Raw genomic sequence first — 18,798 nt, forward strand, 5'->3', positions numbered from 1 at the left:
ATTATTATATTCGACGTCTGTCTACCTGCTCCATGCAAGTCTAACAAATGTGACTGAAGGCAACGAGTTTTTCCAAGCCAGACTGCCGCGAGAAAGCTGCTCAACCAGCTGAGCGCTACAGTGAAGTCGCCGGTGGCGCCACCCCGTGCGTGTAACATATACTGCGTCAGGGAAAGAGCCCCAGCGAGCCCACTACCCCCTTCTAGCTCACTTTAGCTATAGCTAGGGAGTGTTGGCGCGACCTCCGCCGCCAGGCTTGAATCAAGTGCCGTGCGTAGTGTGAGAGAAGACGCTCTTAAAAAGCTATTTCGAGGCCGTTGCTGCGACGCGTGTGGCGAAGCACCGGAGCGACAGTGACGAACCAGGACAGCAGAGCGCGCGAAGCGTATTTAGAACGGACGCGAGGACGCGCCTCTTCCTGGTTTTTCTTTTCTCTCTCTTTTACTTCGGTACGTCGTCGGGTTTCAGTTGGCCGCGCGCCTCCTTCTCACATTCTGCTCTTTTCCTGCAGTCGACCAGCGCACTGAGACCCATGGACCCGTGCTCGTCGAACCGTTAGTTCTTGGTTCCGCCGAAACTGAATGGTGACCACGCACGGAAGTGAGACCGCCGGAGAGAATGCACGCGACGGCGTTTATTTCGCGATCTGCGTGATTGCGGAAATAGTCGCCAGGCGTTCCACGTTCGCTCAGCTGGCGTCGTCGTCTGCTCTCTGCGGCTTGGGCTGGTGCTGATATCGCCCGTGCGGTTTGGTCTGTGTAAGCGCTCGTTTTCTACTTTTCTGACGCCGGCGCGAGCGCATGGGTGCAGCTTGATGATCGACCCTCTTGTGAACGGCATCTCGCAGGAATGAAGATGGAAGTCGAAGTGCGTGTGATGACCCTCAACTGCTGGTGAGTCCCGAGAGAGATCTGTCATCACGTCTGCTACCGCGGCGTTAGGCCTAGCCGTCCCATCGCTTGCATCGTGGGCGAAAAAAACAGATCGTGCGTTGGCAGATTCCAATTTGGCGTGCCTATCGCTTCTCTTATCATACCGCTTACGCAGCTGGGGCGCTTCGCTGCAGCACCAGCTTGATCCAGTTCAAGCTGGAAATACTTAAAACGTTGCACCGGCTCTGAGTGGGTTTTGTGTCCGATCCCCGAGACAAACTCATTGAATGAAAACATGTTTCGTCCATGGCATTTTATTCTTTATTTGGCTTCGCATTGCCTTCGTGCATTTTGAACAAATCTGAGAATCGAATGACAGTTAATAAAATACAGGACTCAATTGAAGCCCTAGTTTTTTAATAGTGGACGTCCAACAGCGTTTAATTGCGTGCAGTGAGTCATCTTGATTTATTGTTGCAAGTTCTGAAACGCGTTGGCCCACGAAAAGCCCCAGTAAAAAAAAAAAAATAATTGTTTATGAGGGGCTCGCTACGGACACACATGCGACAAAGCTGTTTAGTTGCATACATCAAAAGCGAGACCTCAGAAAAATCGCGGCGTCGCGATCTACTTAGGCACCGCGCGACCGCTCGATCGTGCGAAAGAGAAAGTGGTAAACAGAGGAGTGAACGAACAAAGATACGCGGAGCTCTTCCTCATCGCTCCGTTCGGTCGTCCTGTTCGGTTGCGGCGGCATCGTTTTTTCTTTCCTGTTTCGTTCGCCCGCCGCGCCCGCGGTATGTGTGTGTGTGTGTACGCCTGGCACACATATTCAGCGAGCGCAGCACTACATAGCCTGGAGACATCCACTACCTGCCTTTTCGGCTCTCGGCGCTTTTTTTCTGGGTCAGGGCAGGCCCTGGCTTCCCTGGCGCTGCATGCTATATTTAGGGGCTTTATTGTATGCGTACTTAAATTGAAGCGCTGGCTGCAGCCGAGTACCGCCTTTTGTGCTGTTCCTGCCGACATTTGAGCATGTCGGCAGGTTGAAGGGTGTTTTCCAGGGGGTAGCAGAGACACGGCCCTTCCCCATTACGCTCTTGCGCGAAGTAAGAGATCTGCCTAGAGAAGTGCTTGTTTACATCTGTGGTCAATGACCCGGTGAGGTTGGTATGTGGATAAACTCCACTCTTCCTTGCGGAAGACGTGCCTCTGCAGTTAAATCACTTTCTCTGGCACTGTCCCGGGTTAGACGAGGCTCTGTAGGCGCGGACATAAGCAGCACACATAACTGTGGTACAAGCACATTGGCATAGCTGAAGCTTTTGCCTAGAGAGGTGCTTGTTGATGTGTGCTGTCAATGACGCCATATGGCATGGTGCTTTGAATAATCTCCAGTCTGTTTGTGTAAGCTGTTGGATTATAGTTAAGTTTTAATAGCATACTGTCATTGGCTTGAAGTGTCCACTTCTGTGCACAAAAACAGATGCAGCGCACATGCTGTTGATATAGGTGTGTTGGCACATACAACAGAAGAATTTGCCTGAAGGAGTGCTAGTGTGGTGTCAATGACCCCATGAGGCTGGGTTGTAGATATTCTGTACTGTGATTGTGAGAGCCTTGATACCATGAATGAGTTAGAATTAGTGTCACTATTTGGGACTAAATGTTGGGGTTTCTTGGGCTTAATGACCGGCTGCTTCTCACTGTAACATATTGGCATGCACAGTAGAAGTTATATCTATTATCAATACCGCCCCGCCGCGTTGGCTCAGTGGTTACGGTGCTCGGCTGCTGACCCGAAAGACGCGGGTTCGATCCCGGCCGCGGCGGTTGAATTTCTTTGGAGGAGAAATTCGAGGCCCGTGTACTGTGCGATGTCAGTGCACGTTAAAGAACCCCAGGTGGTCAAAATTTCCGGAGCCCTCCACTACGGCGTCTCTCATAGCCTCAGTCGCTTTGGGACGTTAAACCCAAACAAATCAAATCTATTATCAATACCCGCTATAAAGCATGGGTTCGATTTAACTGTGGTCTGCTTGTGATAGCCTTGGCTGCATGAGTAAAAAGCTTGGTACCACCATGGCAGTCTTGACATTCGGGACATTGGGTTTTTAGGCAGCATCACACTACTACCTTTGCTGCGATAGATAAATGTCTGCATGGTAGACGCAGTTGCCAGATGTGTTTGGTGTAATAAAGCTAAGCGGTTATCAGACCATAGACAATCTGGCTGAGGAATCTGGAATCTCCAAATGGATCAAAATCCATGACATTGTCACAGAGGTGCCATACCTCACTTGTGCAGCCACATTTGCATGGCAGAAAGCAATTTCCATGACAGGAGCCATGGTCAGCAACACTATAGGCCATGTTGCAAATCAGCTGACCTCTCGTTGCAGGATCCATTTTGACAATGGAGAATCGTGTGAATGACGCATGTATGATGTGTACATGTGGATATCATGGAGCTCACATCCACTCTGTGCGACTGTTTATTCATGCATGTACAGGCTAAGGGTTGCTACCTGGAATATTGCTGACTAGTGGCTTGTTTAGGTTCTTAGTAACTATGAATTCCATTAATCGTGGTACTAGCACCCAGTTAGGAAATTGTATTTGTTTGTCAAAACAAAAGATTGAGATCATTGTCAGCAATGGAAGTCTGAGCTAATGTGCTGTTTAATTTTGAACCTTTATGCAATAACTCCCAATTTTTGAATATCTTTCGGATGCCAAGCAACACACATGACTTGGGCATGAGAGGAGAACATTGTTGTGAGATTCTTATCTGAGTTCTCCCTGAGTTCGGGGAAATGTTAGTTTGAAGTAGCGTGTTAAAATGGTCCATATTTCATGCAAATCTTTAATACCCTGTCGAGTTTGGAGTCTTAGTGAGAATGTGACAGTGCAGTGGATATGTAATTTGAGTAAGTGGCATGGATGAAAATTGTTTTCCTACTGTGCATCTCCTCTAGCCCTACCATTCATAGTTCAATAAAAGTAGTTACTGGGCTAGCTGGTTGTATGACTTATAAAGCAGACATTTTGCAGCACAAATGAACGACGGACGCACAGATAGACAGCAGACAGGCCAGCACCCATCTTGTCTGTTGTCTATCTTTGTGTCTGTCTTTCATTTGCACTCTAAATCTTTACCTTGCACAGATTTAGGGCTCCAGGCGATATTGTCATGCTTCTTTTGCTTGTTGTATTTTTGCATTTCCTTTTTTTGCTTTGCAGGGGTATTATTGGTATCAGCAAGCACCGCGTTGAACGCATGACTGCCATTGCAAATTACCTTGCTACAACAGAGTTTGACTTTGTGTTCTTACAAGAGGTGGGTATATATTTGTGTGCCTTCACTACAGTTATTGATGACTAAGCAAAAATGTTACTGAGCTTTACTTTCCTTGTGACAAACACATCCAGTCAAATGCCAACTATGTCTTGTTTTTTGTTTGTTTGTGAAGTAGAATCTAGGAATAATCTGTGCATAATGTCACACGTTTTATGGTAACATTACATGATACATTGAATCAAGTCCTGTCAGAATGAAACATCAAGACTTGCATTGTTCACCATTTGACTCTCACACCAAAGTGGCCTTGCATTGGCTGTGATAATCTCCTGATAGTCTGAAATGAGATAAACATTTAGTACGGGAATGCTGTAGATAGGTAATCCTTATCACACGATTTTCTTTCTCAACCTGATATGACGATATGATTGGAAATTCTAGCCTTAGCTATTGTAGAATTCACCTGCAAGGAATTATGGGCTAATGTTCTAGGGGCATATCATCCTCCTATGTTGCACAAGACCAGGGCCCCTTTTGGGGCATAGGTTAGAGAGGATAGGTTGGAACACTGTTCTTTGCCACTTCACCTAATTGACTGATTTCAGTGTTCTGCGATTTGAAGCGACTTTTAACCCTGTAGGAGGAAGTTGGGGAGAGTGGAAAGGCACATTAACTTTCTCACTCTGAGTAGGCGCCTCTCTCAAGAAGGGATGAGTGGGTGAGAGAGGGAGAAAAAAGCATATGGGGGCTGAAACCACTTGTGCTTGGATCCTTGGTGTCGCGGTGTACTCGCTACACTCTGCATGCTATAGACATACCTGCAGACATGCTTTGTATCTAGAAATGTTGTAAATGTTCCAGCATTGTATGGCACACATAACAAGGCCATGTTGCTGCAGTATTAGCGTGACGGCTTGCTCCGTGCTACATTATTGTAGATCTGAGAGTTCATGCTCCAAAACTTGATAAGCTGTGGAAAAGCAAAGCTTTTCGGGACCACTTTGTTAAGATCACTGAGCTAAGAAAAGCATAGGTGTCTTCACCCAATAAGGCATAAAGTTCATGCTAAACTTCACACTGCAGATTAGTGTGCAGTTCTCTATGATTTCGTGCTTGCTGATCACATTTCAAAAGAAGTGCCCCTTATATTAAGCATACTCCGATATGGTGCATTGTATTATGATTGTTTTTATAAAACAAACATTTACCATTTTGTTGTCATTGAATGTTGCTCTTGAAGTCCTTGAGGAGGATGAATATTGTAACTGCTTTTACGGTACTGAATTGCGTTAATAGTAGAAGTAAATTTACACAACGTGTTATTGCATGTTGTTTTTGCAAAGGTATGTTGATTAGGTGCCATGATAATTGTGTGAAAGCAACTGAGGTAGCTATGTGAGATTCAGGATCGTGCTGAAATAATATCTTAATAAAATGTATGAATTCATGCTCTAACACATGATCTAATAAGTGCCAAATATTAATTTGCACATAAAATTACGGTAGAACTGCGTAAATTGGAGAAATAAGGAAAAAGCCTTTGTCCTGCAGTGTGTGTAGTTAAGCTGATGATGATAATTAAATTTAGGATTCCCTTTAAAGGAGAAGTGGATTTCGGAGGAAGCAGCGAAATTTTGCGTGCTTATTGGAAAGTGCTAAATGATTGCATGGAAGTTTTCACGCATATACCTTCAGTAGCTTTGGCATTAAAAATTTTATATGCTGTAGGAGCCTACAGTTGCTATTAAATTTTAGCCAAAGGAATGGTTAATGCAGTGACATTCTCCAAATATTTTTATCAGCCTGATTTTTTTTCTACACAGAACATTATATCCATGTATTTGTATTTGGGCGTGTTGTTTCATAACTTTTTAGGAGGACACAGGGGCGCAATAAAAGACACGGACAGAGAAGTAGACAGGGACGAGCACTTACTATCAACAGGCTTTATTCGACGTAGACCGTTAATATACCTTCGCTTTACCCAAGCGCCACTAAGCGAATCACAAGCACGTGAGTTCCAGAGAACACCAACAGAATTCCGAAGGCAGGCGATTACAGAAATCTATCTAAGAAAACCATTTCAGATCGGCGAAGTATCACGCCGAATGGTTTTCTTAGATAGGTTTCTGTAATCGCCTGCCTTCGGAATTCTTTTGGTGTTCTCTGGAACTCACGTGCTTGTGATTCGCTTAGTGGCGCTTGGGTAAAGCGAAGGTATATTAACGGTCTACGTCGAATAAAGCCTGTTGATAGTAAGTGCTCGTCCCTGGCTACTTCTCTGTCCGTGTCTTTTATTGCGCCCCTGTGTCCTCCTAAAAAATTATATCCATGCTTGCATAATGCACTCTTTATTGTCACGTCAGAGTAGTTGCAGAGTAAAGATATAAAAAAGTAATAATTAATGTAGCAATGTCACTGCATAAGGATTTTATCAAGGAATACAATGAAACAAACCTCATGAAAATCTATCAAGCCATTGTCATGCTGCGCTTTCTGCAAGCAGCGCAGTCGGGTCAGAAAGCACTTTTGAGAAAATTGGCACAGAAGTTGCACGAGCAGTTCATGGCAGCGGCATTTTTATTGTTTATGCGTTTATTTTTAATTGTGGACACGGGGTTCTAACTGTAGGAGAATTCCAGTGATACCGAACTTGTCGCGAGGGTTAGTGCACAAGCGGAAGTATCGTGCTCGTAAATTGGCCATTATCAGGGAGAGTTCAGCCGGTTCTTTTGCTACTCACGGTCACAGAAATGTTTTTTAGGATTACTGTGGAGCTGTTTCCGGCGGAAATCTTTTGGGGTGTGATTGAAAAAGCCTTGTAGATTCTGAATGCGCTGTTTTATAAAATTTGAACTTTTACGAGATTTTTGTTATTTGAACACTGCGTCTTTTCTTAAAGGTGCACTGAAAAGGAATCTGAACTCGTCTTTTTGCCGCGGGAACTCAGTCTGCACGTTCCGAGCATTCTTAGAAACTTCGATTTATTGCCCTGTGTGGCTGATTTTCCGAATTAAATCGAATTAACGTCCGGCTCCCGCCTTTTGTTTTGAATTCTCCCTCGTACGGTGGGCGGAGTTGACCAACGCGTGGAGTGCCTTGCAGCCAGCTCCGTGGAGGCTTTGCTTTTGCTTTATTTTGTTTTTTAGGTTTCCGTGAATAAATAGTTTCATTCGCAGATAATATAGCCGCAAAACAAGCCCGCAGAAATAAAAATACGCGTGGACTATTTGCTTCTACGGACTACTACGTATTACTCCGCCGATGGCAGAGCGGCAAGCCGCCACGGGACTGGGTGAAAGGCGCTCCACGCGTTGGTCGACTCCGCCCACCGTACGAGGGAGAATTGAAAAAAAAAGGCGGGAGCCGGACGTTAATTCGATTTAATTAGGAAAATCAGCCACACATGGCAATAAGTCGAAGTTTCTGAGATTGCTCAGAACGTGTAGATCGAGTTCCCGCGGCAAAAAGACGAGTTCGGATTCCTCTTCAGTGCACCTTTAAGGCACCCCGTGTGACGATTTGAAATACAACTTTGTCTGTAGCTTGTCTTGTAAAAAAAAAAAAAGGCTGACTTTGCCTTGTCCATAAAAGGCAGCCTTATCCCACTTTGTTGTATGTCCGAGTCTTGAGGATTGTCCTTCGTTTTTTCTTTCCTTTACACACAGGTTTGGAGTCAGGAGGACTATAAGCGCATTCGCAAGAAGACCAAACACAACCTGCCCTATGGTCACTACTTCTACAGGTTCGTGCTCGTATGACCTCGTGTCAGCTTTTATGTCAGTCGCTGTTTGTTTCACTGCCATTGTTATTGCTTGTTGAGTTTCGTAAGAGAGTGTGTGTCTGGTGTGGTAGTGACTCATTCACTGTGTTGTTGATGTTTTATTGACTTGCGTCCTTTGCTGGGTACTCGATTTCTCTTGTCAACGTTTAGGAAATTTTTTCAGAGGTGGAAAAAGTTATATCTGAGGCAAGTCCCACAGATAACTTGGTTAGGCAGTTAGATAATTTCTGCTTGGTACAAAAATAATCTCAGTAGACTTCCCATGCACAAGCGTTTGCCTGTGCATTACTAGGAATATTCCTTCCATGTGTTTGCGGGTGTGGATACTTGTTTGGTGCTTATTCAGTGTGGTAAATTTTCAGCATTTTTGCCATAAGCCCACCAAACAGCGAGTGAATCTCTTTTAATGATGTACCAGTGTAGACAACTAAGATGAGGCATGTTCAAACTGAAAAGGCAGATATGTGACTAACACCCACAGGAACACAAAAAAACCCAGCCGTAGTCACACAATAGGAATGCGCTCGGTATATGTACACTCGCAGCCAAAAGTTTAGGGAAGGCAATATTAGTGAGAAAAAAGAAATACCGTATTTTGCTGTGTATAAGACGCAGTTTTTTGTCAAAAATCTTGCTGGTGCGTCCTATACAAGGGTGCGTCTTATATGCGAATTTTTCGTTTTTTTTTTTGCGAGTTCAGAAATTACTCAGGTTCTTTTTCAAGCTTTTTTTAACGAAAAAATATCACTAGCAATGATCCGGTTGTAACACGGTTAATACTTCAATACCGGGACCACCGCGCACAACTTTTTTAGGTGAACTTTATCATAGAACGGCGGGGACGACGACTTCCGGGATCAAACACACGACCGTTTCGGAGGCCCCAAGCAAAATTAATGTGAAATGCCAAAAGATGACGACAATCACGCTTCTCGCCATTGTCAAGACAAGCCAGGACAAGCCCGTGTTTTTTTTAGCCACCCTTTGCAACTTTGTTTGCTCCGTGTACGTAGTGCGAAAAGAATGTTTCAGTCGCGTTGCCGCCACAAATGGGCGAACTTTTTGGTAGCACATCCGAAGGTGAAGACTTCCAAGGTTTAAGTAGAGATAAAATGTTCTTATGGACATATGGGAGAGTTTTTTCGTTTTTTCTTTCTTTTTCTAAAACGTGGACAGGAATCTCGTGAGTGTTGCCTTTTTCGACCACTTAGCGTTACTTAGGAATTTCTCAAGGTACGGTGAATTTCTTGATGGTCACGCAAGCGTGTTTAATTGATCCTCACTAGCCTAACTGGGTAAACTGGGGTGCGTCTTATATAAGGGTGCGTGTTATATACCAACTTTTTCAATGACAGCCTGCATATATGGCGGGTGTGTCTTATACAAGGGTGCGTCTTATACACCGGAAAATACGGTAATCTCGCTGCCATGTTTCCGTGCATCCTGGAAAAGATAGATATATAGTTCACAGCATGTTTGCTTGTTAGATGCGCACTCTATGAACAAATATGACAGGGCTTCTGGAGTTATACAGTTCAGTTCACTGGGATTTATGTTACAGATGCTCTGCTGCACACTTTGCAATGAACTGACAGTTACTTGTGTTTGTGATGATAATGTACCTGCAGAATGCCGCCTAATACTAAGGGAACTCTTTCTCCGTGTCAAGATGCAATGCACCGCAATGTACTAGCTGCTGCAGCAGCTCACATAGAGTACCAAAACAGAGCCCACAAATTAGGCCCCATGGACTCTCATTGAGGGATGTCCCGAACTGGCACATGTGTAGCATGTCCATAGGAAGTGTGCTGTAGGAGAAGAGACTGCAGTGTTTTTTCGTGCTTTTATGTGACACTTGTTTTCATTGGGAATGTGGCGAATTTGTGAAGCTTCTGATATTTCGACACTTCCCAATATTGTGCTTTTGTTTCAGGGAGACAGGCAACTAGAAAGACAGATTATGATAGAAATGAAAAGGTCGTGCCCCATAATATAAGAATTGAGCACTGTGATGTCAAAGAAACGAGCATCCATAATTTTAATCTAGCATTGAAAATGCATAAAACAAGCTGAGACAACATCTTGTGGAAAAACCTTACCATTATCGATGCATCCCACCATGTGACCACATCTCAGTAAAATGCCAATTATACTCCTTTTTTTAGGGTAAAACTCGATTTTACCTTATTCTTGCACGTCAAGCAAATTTGTTCAAAATCGGGTTGAACCCGATTTCTACCCAAAAGTAAGCCTTTTAGGAAACTTAGTTTCCCTGTGGACAAAGCTGAAGGCACGGCAGGGGCATCGAGAGGAGTGTTTTTCAGTACTCTGATCATTTTAAACTTTATAATACTTTTTATTCATGATGATGCTTATTTGAGGCTGAGCTCGAAGAGTGGGTTTCAGAAGCGAGAAGCAAAAGCATGGACACTGATGAGACGTCTAATTGGCAGCAGTGTATCAAGCACTACCCATGCTAACGCCATCCTGCTACAGGGCTCATCTGCGTTTAAAGTGATTGCATTTATGTTGAATGAATGTCGCAGTGTAAAAACAAAGGCAGGTTGATGTTTCACGGATGGACAAGTGCTGCGCATCAGTTGATAATGTATGCGGCGAAGTATTTGAATGAAATGAAAAAAAAGGAGATTTGCAGTGCAACCTGCCATTTTCATACTGTTTAGAGAAAAATATGCAAAAGTAGAGTATTGTATGTCCCCACACAAAAGCGAGTGTTTATTGCAAATTGTCTTCGTCTACAAAATATGCCCCAATAAAACCCAAATTGTGTAACCTTTTGCTGAATTACCCTATTGTACCCCAATTTCAGCTCAAAAACTATTACCTGATTTTGCCCCTTGAGTTCTGGAAACAGTAAAACTCCATCTCTGTAGTTCCATGCAGCACTACCAAAGCTCTGATGAGGGAAGAGGCGACATTCTATTGTTGCAGAATGTAATGCTACCGTAAAGTGGGCATATTGGATAGCGTACACTGAAAGGAATAATGTGCTTCTTAGTGTACAGGTTCCAAGTGCTGGTTTAACGAGCCTTATCATACATTCACATTACATGCACCATTTCAACGAGTTTAATGAGCACGGCTGTTGCCTACGTTGTTTCGAAAATGGGGGCACCCTTCCAAGCACGATCCCTTGCTTCGGACTGGATTCATTGTCGTTACCGCGGCTTTCAGTGCATTCACTGGCCATAAATGGGGCGCTGGACTTTCGCTTCGTCTTATCTCGCCTGTAATGAAACGTATGAGTTGTAAATTTGATTTATTTTTTATTTAGAGTGATGATTCTGCATCTTGTAAGCCTAAAGAGGAGTGTCACTTTGTTGACAAAAATGTTTCCCATTCTAACAACCAGATGGTGCCACTAGGCTGAGCTGATCATTGAGTCTTCACTTGAAAACGCTGAGCTAAATGTGCGAATTGGACAAGTGACGTAACGTCCCACAAAACACTTGCGTTTAGAGTACATAAGCGTGCATGCGCTTATGGTACTTAGTGTTGATTTATTCTTTTTTCTTACCATAATCTGTGTGCACCGTGAGGGGACAACACTCTGATGACGAGGCACAGAGGAAAGTGTTTAATGTGATCTCCTGATTGGTTGAGGAGGTCTCAACCTTCCATATTGCTGCAAGGAACTCATGAGATGGAGTATAGATGTCATTGAGTGCGTAATGTCTTTTACAGAGACAGCTATTTAGCGCCATTCCTAGGTTTCATGTCGTAGTAGCACGTCGTTGTCTGTTGTAAGCGTCAGCGTGACCGGTGGGTGCGTTGCCATGAGAACCATTCAGAGGGTGGTTACCGTGAAATGAGGAAGCTATCACATGAGCGGGGAAATACGTAGCCGATGGGTGGTAACCACAGGTACCATCCAAAGGGCGGTTACCATGGAAGGAGGAAGAAGGAGAGGTCTGGAAATGTAGCGGAGGAATGTAGCACAGTCCATCTGTGACAGCTTCTGTGAAACGCGCCACCCAATGGGAGGAACATTGGTGGTGCTGCGTTTCTAGAACGGCGGACTGGAGAGCATACAGAGACTAAAAACGACTCTGTGGTGGAAAACTAAAAAGAGCACTGCAGAACCGTGCAGAGGTGAGGTCACTCTCGTATTCTCTACCACAGCATATTGTAAAGTAGAAATGCCTTAGCAGCTGTTAGTGAATCTTGCGTTAACCAGTGGTAACGGTTCTGTATATTTTATTTCTTTCAGAAAAGCTGCCATATTTTATTACAGTTTACACTGCATCGAGTGCGCCTTTCGACTAAATGCGATGCTTGCTGCTTATTGCAGATGAAGTACTTTGAGCTCGTGTTACTAGATGGCGCCACAATGTTTTGCATTTCTTGGTTGCACTGTGCACAGTCCACTAAACCTGCTGTAGACAAAATTTATGTCGTGCTGTGACAGCTTTTGGTGTGGGAACTCAAATGGACACTGTGCTCTACTAAAGCTGTGTAATTGGTGTCTGGTGGCTGAAACTGCATTTTGTTTTTAGTTGATCTATTTTGCCAGCGTGCAATCCCTATTGCACTTACTGATAATGGTTTCTGGCATACTAAAACTAAAATGGGTGCACCCACAGATTTAAAAAATCTCAGTAAAAATCTTCTATAGCGTTTCTAGCAAAACTGTTGTAGAAAAGGGCATCTTTTTTTCTGCTGCGAAGTTAATCTGCCCCATGAGAAGACCACTCGGAAAACAACAGACTGTGATTTGCTCTAGCTGGTTGCATAATACTGTATTGCTCTGTTGCTCGAATGCGCTAAGTGGTTACAAGGACGAAACGAGACGACTGAACGTGATGCATTCAAGCATCAGCGCAATGCAATATCAACTAGACTCTTTTGTTGCTTTGCTGAATATAATGCTATATTTGCTCACATAGCGAATGCGTGTGCATTATAAATGCATTCATTTCATTGAGGAAAGTCGAAATTTTCACCCTGCGTAATATGCACACCTCTCAAATTAGCACTAATTTTTTTGTCCAATAGGCCATCCATTATGCGTGTAAACATGGTAGTGGACTGTTGTCTCTTATACTGAACGCAACTATACATTATTATCCGACTGCACAATCCTGCCTTCTGTGGGCCAGCCTGTTTCACTGTTTTCTGTGAGGTACTCTCCTGACTTGTTTTGTTCTTTGCATGGCGACAGCACATTGAAAATAATAGGACCTCTCCTGCAGTGTGCACGCGATAAGCGCGCTCTTTCCAGCTTGCTTCTTGGGCTATCAATCATTTTAAAAATTTCAATTTCTTCATGCACAGTGGGGTCATTGGCAGTGGCGTGTGCATCCTCTCCAAGAGTGTCATCGTGGATGCGGGCCTGCTCAAGTACAACCTCAACGGCTATGCTCACAAGATCTTCCACGGTGACTGGTTCGGCGGCAAGGTGGTTGGCCTCTGCAAAGTCAAGCACCGAGGGCTCAATGTCAACCTCTACGTCACACACGTGAGTACACTCCTGCGTACCTTGCATCTATTTACTTCTCGCTTTTTTGTTATCAGGACTCACAGCATCGTCACACTTTATTTTTGCTTCAAATTACACCCCACAATATCGAACTGTTGATTACTGGGATGCTAGTAGTGGTTACTGTCAAGCCAGTGAGCATGCATGATGATGTACATAAAAAGGGGTTGGCTGAAGGAAGCTGTGTTTTTAGCGCACTTCGAGTGTCTAAAAAACTCGTTTGTCTGCTTGTCTGAAGCCGGCTAGACTTGCAGAAATAAATGTTGCCTCGCCTGGGTTTCCAACCCGTGACAGCGCAAACAGATCAGCTTCACTGGCCACTGCACGAGAGCTCTACATTATCGCCGCAACCAATCAACCACTGCCTTGTTTAACTCCCACTTGTGCTGTGCAATGCATGTCGTCATCTTCATCAACTTCCATCCATGCGCAATGGGTCCAGAACACACCGTTATTGCAGCGCCCTTTTAAGGTGCATTAAGGGACCCAAAATTTTATATTGCGCTACCACTAAGGTCTCCAGTCACTGATTTCGCCGACCTTTGCCTGAAGCCTGACTTTGAAACCCTAGCCTCGAACCGAAAGCAAAATGAAACGCAACGTGCTACTGCACATACTTCGCATTTGGCCATGTAAGCTAAATCGGCTATAATTTTTTATTTGATTTATCATCAGCCACACTCTCCAGCTGCACTGCTGCGGAGTTTTGTTTCTTTCATGAGCACAACTTTATACCGTAATTTTCAATAACATTTTGTCTACGCTGGGCATGCAGTCTCACCTACATGTGCTTGCATAGGGCATGGTAACTATCTTGCCCCAGTACACTTCTTGAGGGTGAGTTTGATCCTGGCCGCGGCGGTCGAATTTCAGTGGAGGCAACATTGTAGTGGCCCCTGTTCTGAGCGATGTCGGTGCATGCTAAAGAACCCCAGGTGGTCGAAATTTCCAGAGCCCTCCACTACAGCATCCCTATTAACCTGAGTTGCTTTGGTATGTTAAAGCCCCATAAGCCAAACTCCGTGTGGGTTTGCTTTAAAGTTGTTCGTGGCACTCACAAGAAGTACAGTCGTGAAACTTCAGAGACCAACAAAGGATGTCCTAATTTATTTTCTTGGTGTATAGGGTGTGGGGTTTAAAATCAGGGAGATATATACGTATTCCCCTTTTAAGCGCGGCTGACACAGTTCAAAACCGCGCGGACCCCACCCCGTGGTCGCGTACGCTACTGAGCGCACGCCGACCACGGCGGGCCGTGCTCTACGGGAACAAAGGAACGACACACTGGCTGACACAAACAAGGCATTTATTGCTATAGCAACAATAACGCCAGCTAGCAACAAAATACACTGAGGAATCTAGGATGTCCGACTCACCAGCACGGCTACGAGCGAACGTCCGCCCACGGTAGGGCAAAGGGAACTCCGAGGTCGAGTGGGTCGGGCTCGGCGGGAGTAAGTTCCGACCGAGGGCGCCCGTCGACGAAGAGCGAAGCCGCGAGCGAAACGTCCGTTCGCTTCCCGTTGCCGAGGGAGAAGAGACCCCGTAGCTCCCCGCGAGCGCGCAGCAAAACGCCATCCGTGGCGCTGGTGTCGCTGCGACGCGAGCGCCCTCCCCTGTTAGTGGAAAGTCACCGAACCGAGAGGAGTGCTTTGAGGAGGAGCTAACCACAGGGAACTAGCGCGTTGAGGGAAAGCGAACGCAGGGGACGAAAGCGTCCCCACATCCCCCCAACCTTAAATAGACCCCCGCGCCTGCAAGTTACATGCTATGGAGGAGTCTCCTGGTCTTCATGCACTTGAGGCAGGTCGTGCAGCGGAGGTCACGCCGACAGAGTGCACGCAGTCTTCCGCGGTATTCCGAAGGCGGCGTGAAGGTCTCCGCTGGGACGACTCGCATGGCCCGCGGACTACGTGCCCGCAGGCCCGCGAAGAGGAGGGCCGGTTGACCACTGCAGGCCAAGATTCCGCAGTAGTCGCCAGGGGAACAGCAGCCAGACGTGGCTGCTGTCTGGTCTCGCCACGGCTGCCCCGGATGGATGCGGCGAACAGGATACAGGCCGCTCCGTCGCAGCAGGCGGCAGCGAGACGATGTGCACAGGACAGCAAGCCGCAGTGGCTCCAGATCTGTAAGATTGCCAAAACACACTCCGCATGCCTTTAACGTAGGTCACGGGAGGGGAAACGGCGTACACAAAGGCCTGGTGGCTCAATGCTCAACTCGCTAGCAAAACGTGTCGGGCGGCTGTGCAACGCAAAGTTCGAGTGAACAAAGAAAGCCCTTTCTTGAGTTGAACGAGAATGCTCGGTTCATGCGAGGTTAAAAAAAACGGGTGGCCAGCAAAGTGCGCCCCCTCTCAATACCACGGTCCGGTGGTCGTGTCACTTTTGACAAGGTGCAGGCGGCTATGAATAGCCTTAGGCCTCACTGCCACAGTGAAGGTCGACGACCCCCAACAAAAGAAAGACCCGAAACGGGTTTCGTGCGCGCAGCCGCGAGGAGACATCAGCTTTGTGGGGTGGTCCTCCCCGCTCACTGCACAAAGCAGGTTCTGAGTGATCGGCGCCCACCGTATCGGACGGTGTCGGAACGCCCGGTGCCGAGCTGCAATACCAGCGAGCTCGTAAAGGCACCCGTGGCCCCAGGCCACCCGGCTCCCAGAGCCGCGACTCCCAGAGTCAAAAAAGAGACAGCGAGAAAATATATACAGAAAACTCGGACCACCCACGCGGCTTCCGTACTCACTCGCTTCGGGCTGGGCAACTCCGCGGGCGCTAGGCCTCGCGCTCCCTCGATGCGGACCAAGTGGTTCTTGAAGAAACTCCAGGAAGAAAATTTCACAAAAAAAAACATGCTGAGCATGTCGAAAAGTTCAAACATGCTGCAGCGCAATACACCTCGCACTCAAGAAAACATGCCGCAGGTCCTAGCGATCAAAATTCACTCTAGGCCTAGCACTTGTCAAGTACGGACAAAGAGCGTTCCTCGAACCGAACAGACTGTCGTCCAATGTTCCAAGAGCAGGCCCCACGTTGGGCTGCCAGATGTGGGGTTTAAATAGGGGGAGAATAAATGCGTATTCCCCTTTTAAGCGTGGCTGACACAGTTCAAAACCGCGCGGACCCCACCCCGTGGTCGCGTACGCTACTGAGCGCACGCCGACCACGGCGGGCCGTGCTCTACGGGAACAAAGGAACGACACACTGGCTGACACAAACAAGGCATTTATTGCTATAGCAACAATAACGCCAGCTAGCAACAAAATACACTGAGGAATCTAGGATGTCCGACTCACCAGCACGGCTACGAGCGAACGTCCGCCCACGGTAGGGCAAAGGGAACTCCGAGGTTGCCGTTGTCAGAAGGGAAGGGGACTTGGCACCCGAAAGTGCCTTGTCCCAGGGTCGCACATAACCCATCAGCCCCTCATCATTCATACGACACCCGCGGCAACCCCCCCCCCTGGGCCAAGGGGGGACAGGGGGGAGATTTTTTGTACCGGGCGAAGGCCCTTCCCGGGCACGGGCGGCCGCTGTGTGGCACCTCCTGAAAAAGTGGACACCATACACAGAAGCGGCCGTAGTCACCGCTGCGGCTGCAAGCCAGCAGGGTGATCGGACCTCTGTCAAACACAAAAGTGTCGCATAGGACAACCATTCCCTGTGTGGTGCTCATAGTGACACAGAAAGTGTTTTACCATGAACCGTACAAATCACAGGTGGCCGGCACCAAGTGTCTAGAAATCTCTGCTCGCCGTGCACACGCCTTAGCCGTTGCAAATGGAACCAGACCTCCTTCCGCACTTTTGCAAGCACTTCATGGAGGCCCGGGACCCTGCTGTTGTAGGCGGCCGAACAGCGTGCCAGCCAGACTTGGTACGAGCACTCGACAAGCAAGAGCACAAACTGGTTAATGGCACGACCTGGTAACGGGTTCAAGTATCGCACAGTCTGGTACGGTACACCTGGAAGCTGGAACAGGTCAGCTACACGACGGAGGAGAGCTTCTGGAAGAAGACACTGTGAGAAGATGTGCACAGCGTCCTCTCTACCACCACAGAACGGACAGGTAGGTCGCAAGCTGGCCCGGGTGAACGCCTTGGCTTTGATGGGGAGGAATCCCCTGGCCAGACGGTACATGAAGGAGGCCCTGCTTGCTTCCAAGAAGTCCGCTGTGATTAGCTTCCAGCTTGGACGCTCGTTCAAGAGCTCGTGCTGGCGATAACGGGGTGGAAGCCTGGGGGTGAGGATCTCGACCAACCGTTTCAATGGAACCGCAACAACGTTGATGTCTGCCTTGACACTGCGGAGCTGCTCAAGGCAGTTGGCTGCCTGAGAGTAGAAGGCGGATGGAGAACCTGACCGTGGTACGCAGTGAGATAGCGTGCTCTGCGAGAACAAGCGGAGCCTAGTGCTTAGGAAGTATGAAGCAAGACTACGGGTTAGGGACATGTCCGAGCTCAGAGCTACTTGGGTCCACCTGACGTGCAAGGCTGAAGCTACGATGCCCAGGTCGGGAATGCCAAGGCCTCCCTTGTCCTTGGGCAGCTTCACTACAGGCCTCGCGACACAGTCTGGAGCTCCGTTCCAAAGGAAGCGAAAGAGAATTCGTTCCAGGCGGAGCTTCGTACGAGCCGACAGAGGTGTTATGCCGGCGACATATGTCAGTACTGAAAACAGGAGGGACCTCGTGACCGTAGCGCGAGCCGTGAGCGGGCATGATAGTGTCCCATATGCCCGAGCCCTGTCTACGATCCTGTCTTCTGCTATAGACCAATTGGACGGAGATAGACCAGACGAGTTGAAGTAGAAACCTAAAATGCGAACCTCAGCCTTCACGGGGAGGCCGTGAGCAGGCTGGGGGCTGGAGGGTGCACGGCCAAAATACAAGGCAGCACTCTTCGACCGATTAAGCCTAGCCCCACTCGCCCTGCAGTACCCCTCCATCACATCCAAAACAGAGGAGACTGAAGCCTCATCTGGGACAACGATGGTGAGGTCATCTGCATAGGCAAAAATGGGAGCTGGCGGGGAACCAGGTGGAAGCGGGAACCTATTGGTGCGACTGTCACGAGCCAATCTTTGGAGGAGAGGCTCAAATGCTAGGACGTAGAGAGCAGGTGATAGGGGACACCCCTGCCGGACTCCACGGCCCACATTAAAAGCCTCACTGACACGACCCTGTACACTAACTGAGGAAACTGGCCTGGAATACAATGCCCTGACCATATGTTGGAACTCAGGGCATATGCCAGCTTCATCCAGGACTTGGAACATGTATGGATGGCTAACAACGTCGAAAGCCTTCTCTTGGTCAAAGGAACAGAGGATTCCGGAGATGT

General features: G+C 47.2%; 1 protein-coding gene across 3 annotated transcripts in view; it reads left to right on the forward strand.

Moving 5' to 3' along the window:
* The first annotated feature begins 297 nt into the window (after positions 1-297).
* nSMase (neutral sphingomyelinase) overlaps positions 298-18,798 on the forward strand; it is a 41,420-nt gene continuing 22,919 nt past the window's right edge. Inside the window, exons 1-6 of one of the 3 annotated variants that reach the window (XM_089560351.1) lie at positions 298-449; positions 512-758; positions 848-893; positions 4,116-4,212; positions 7,842-7,918; positions 13,253-13,436. In XM_089560351.1, the coding sequence (XP_089416477.1) occupies positions 850-893; positions 4,116-4,212; positions 7,842-7,918; positions 13,253-13,436 (402 nt within the window). In that variant the 5' untranslated portion in view covers positions 298-449; positions 512-758; positions 848-849. Of the gene's footprint in view, positions 450-496; positions 894-4,115; positions 4,213-7,841; positions 7,919-13,252; positions 13,437-18,798 lie in introns of those variants that run through there. The other 2 variants (XM_089560349.1, XM_089560350.1) reach the window with 2 other exon arrangements.

Source organism: Amblyomma mixtum, chromosome 9, assembly GCF_055824585.1.
Source record: "Amblyomma mixtum isolate Tamu chromosome 9, ASM5582458v1, whole genome shotgun sequence".
Classification (NCBI taxonomy): domain Eukaryota; kingdom Metazoa; phylum Arthropoda; class Arachnida; order Ixodida; family Ixodidae; genus Amblyomma; species Amblyomma mixtum.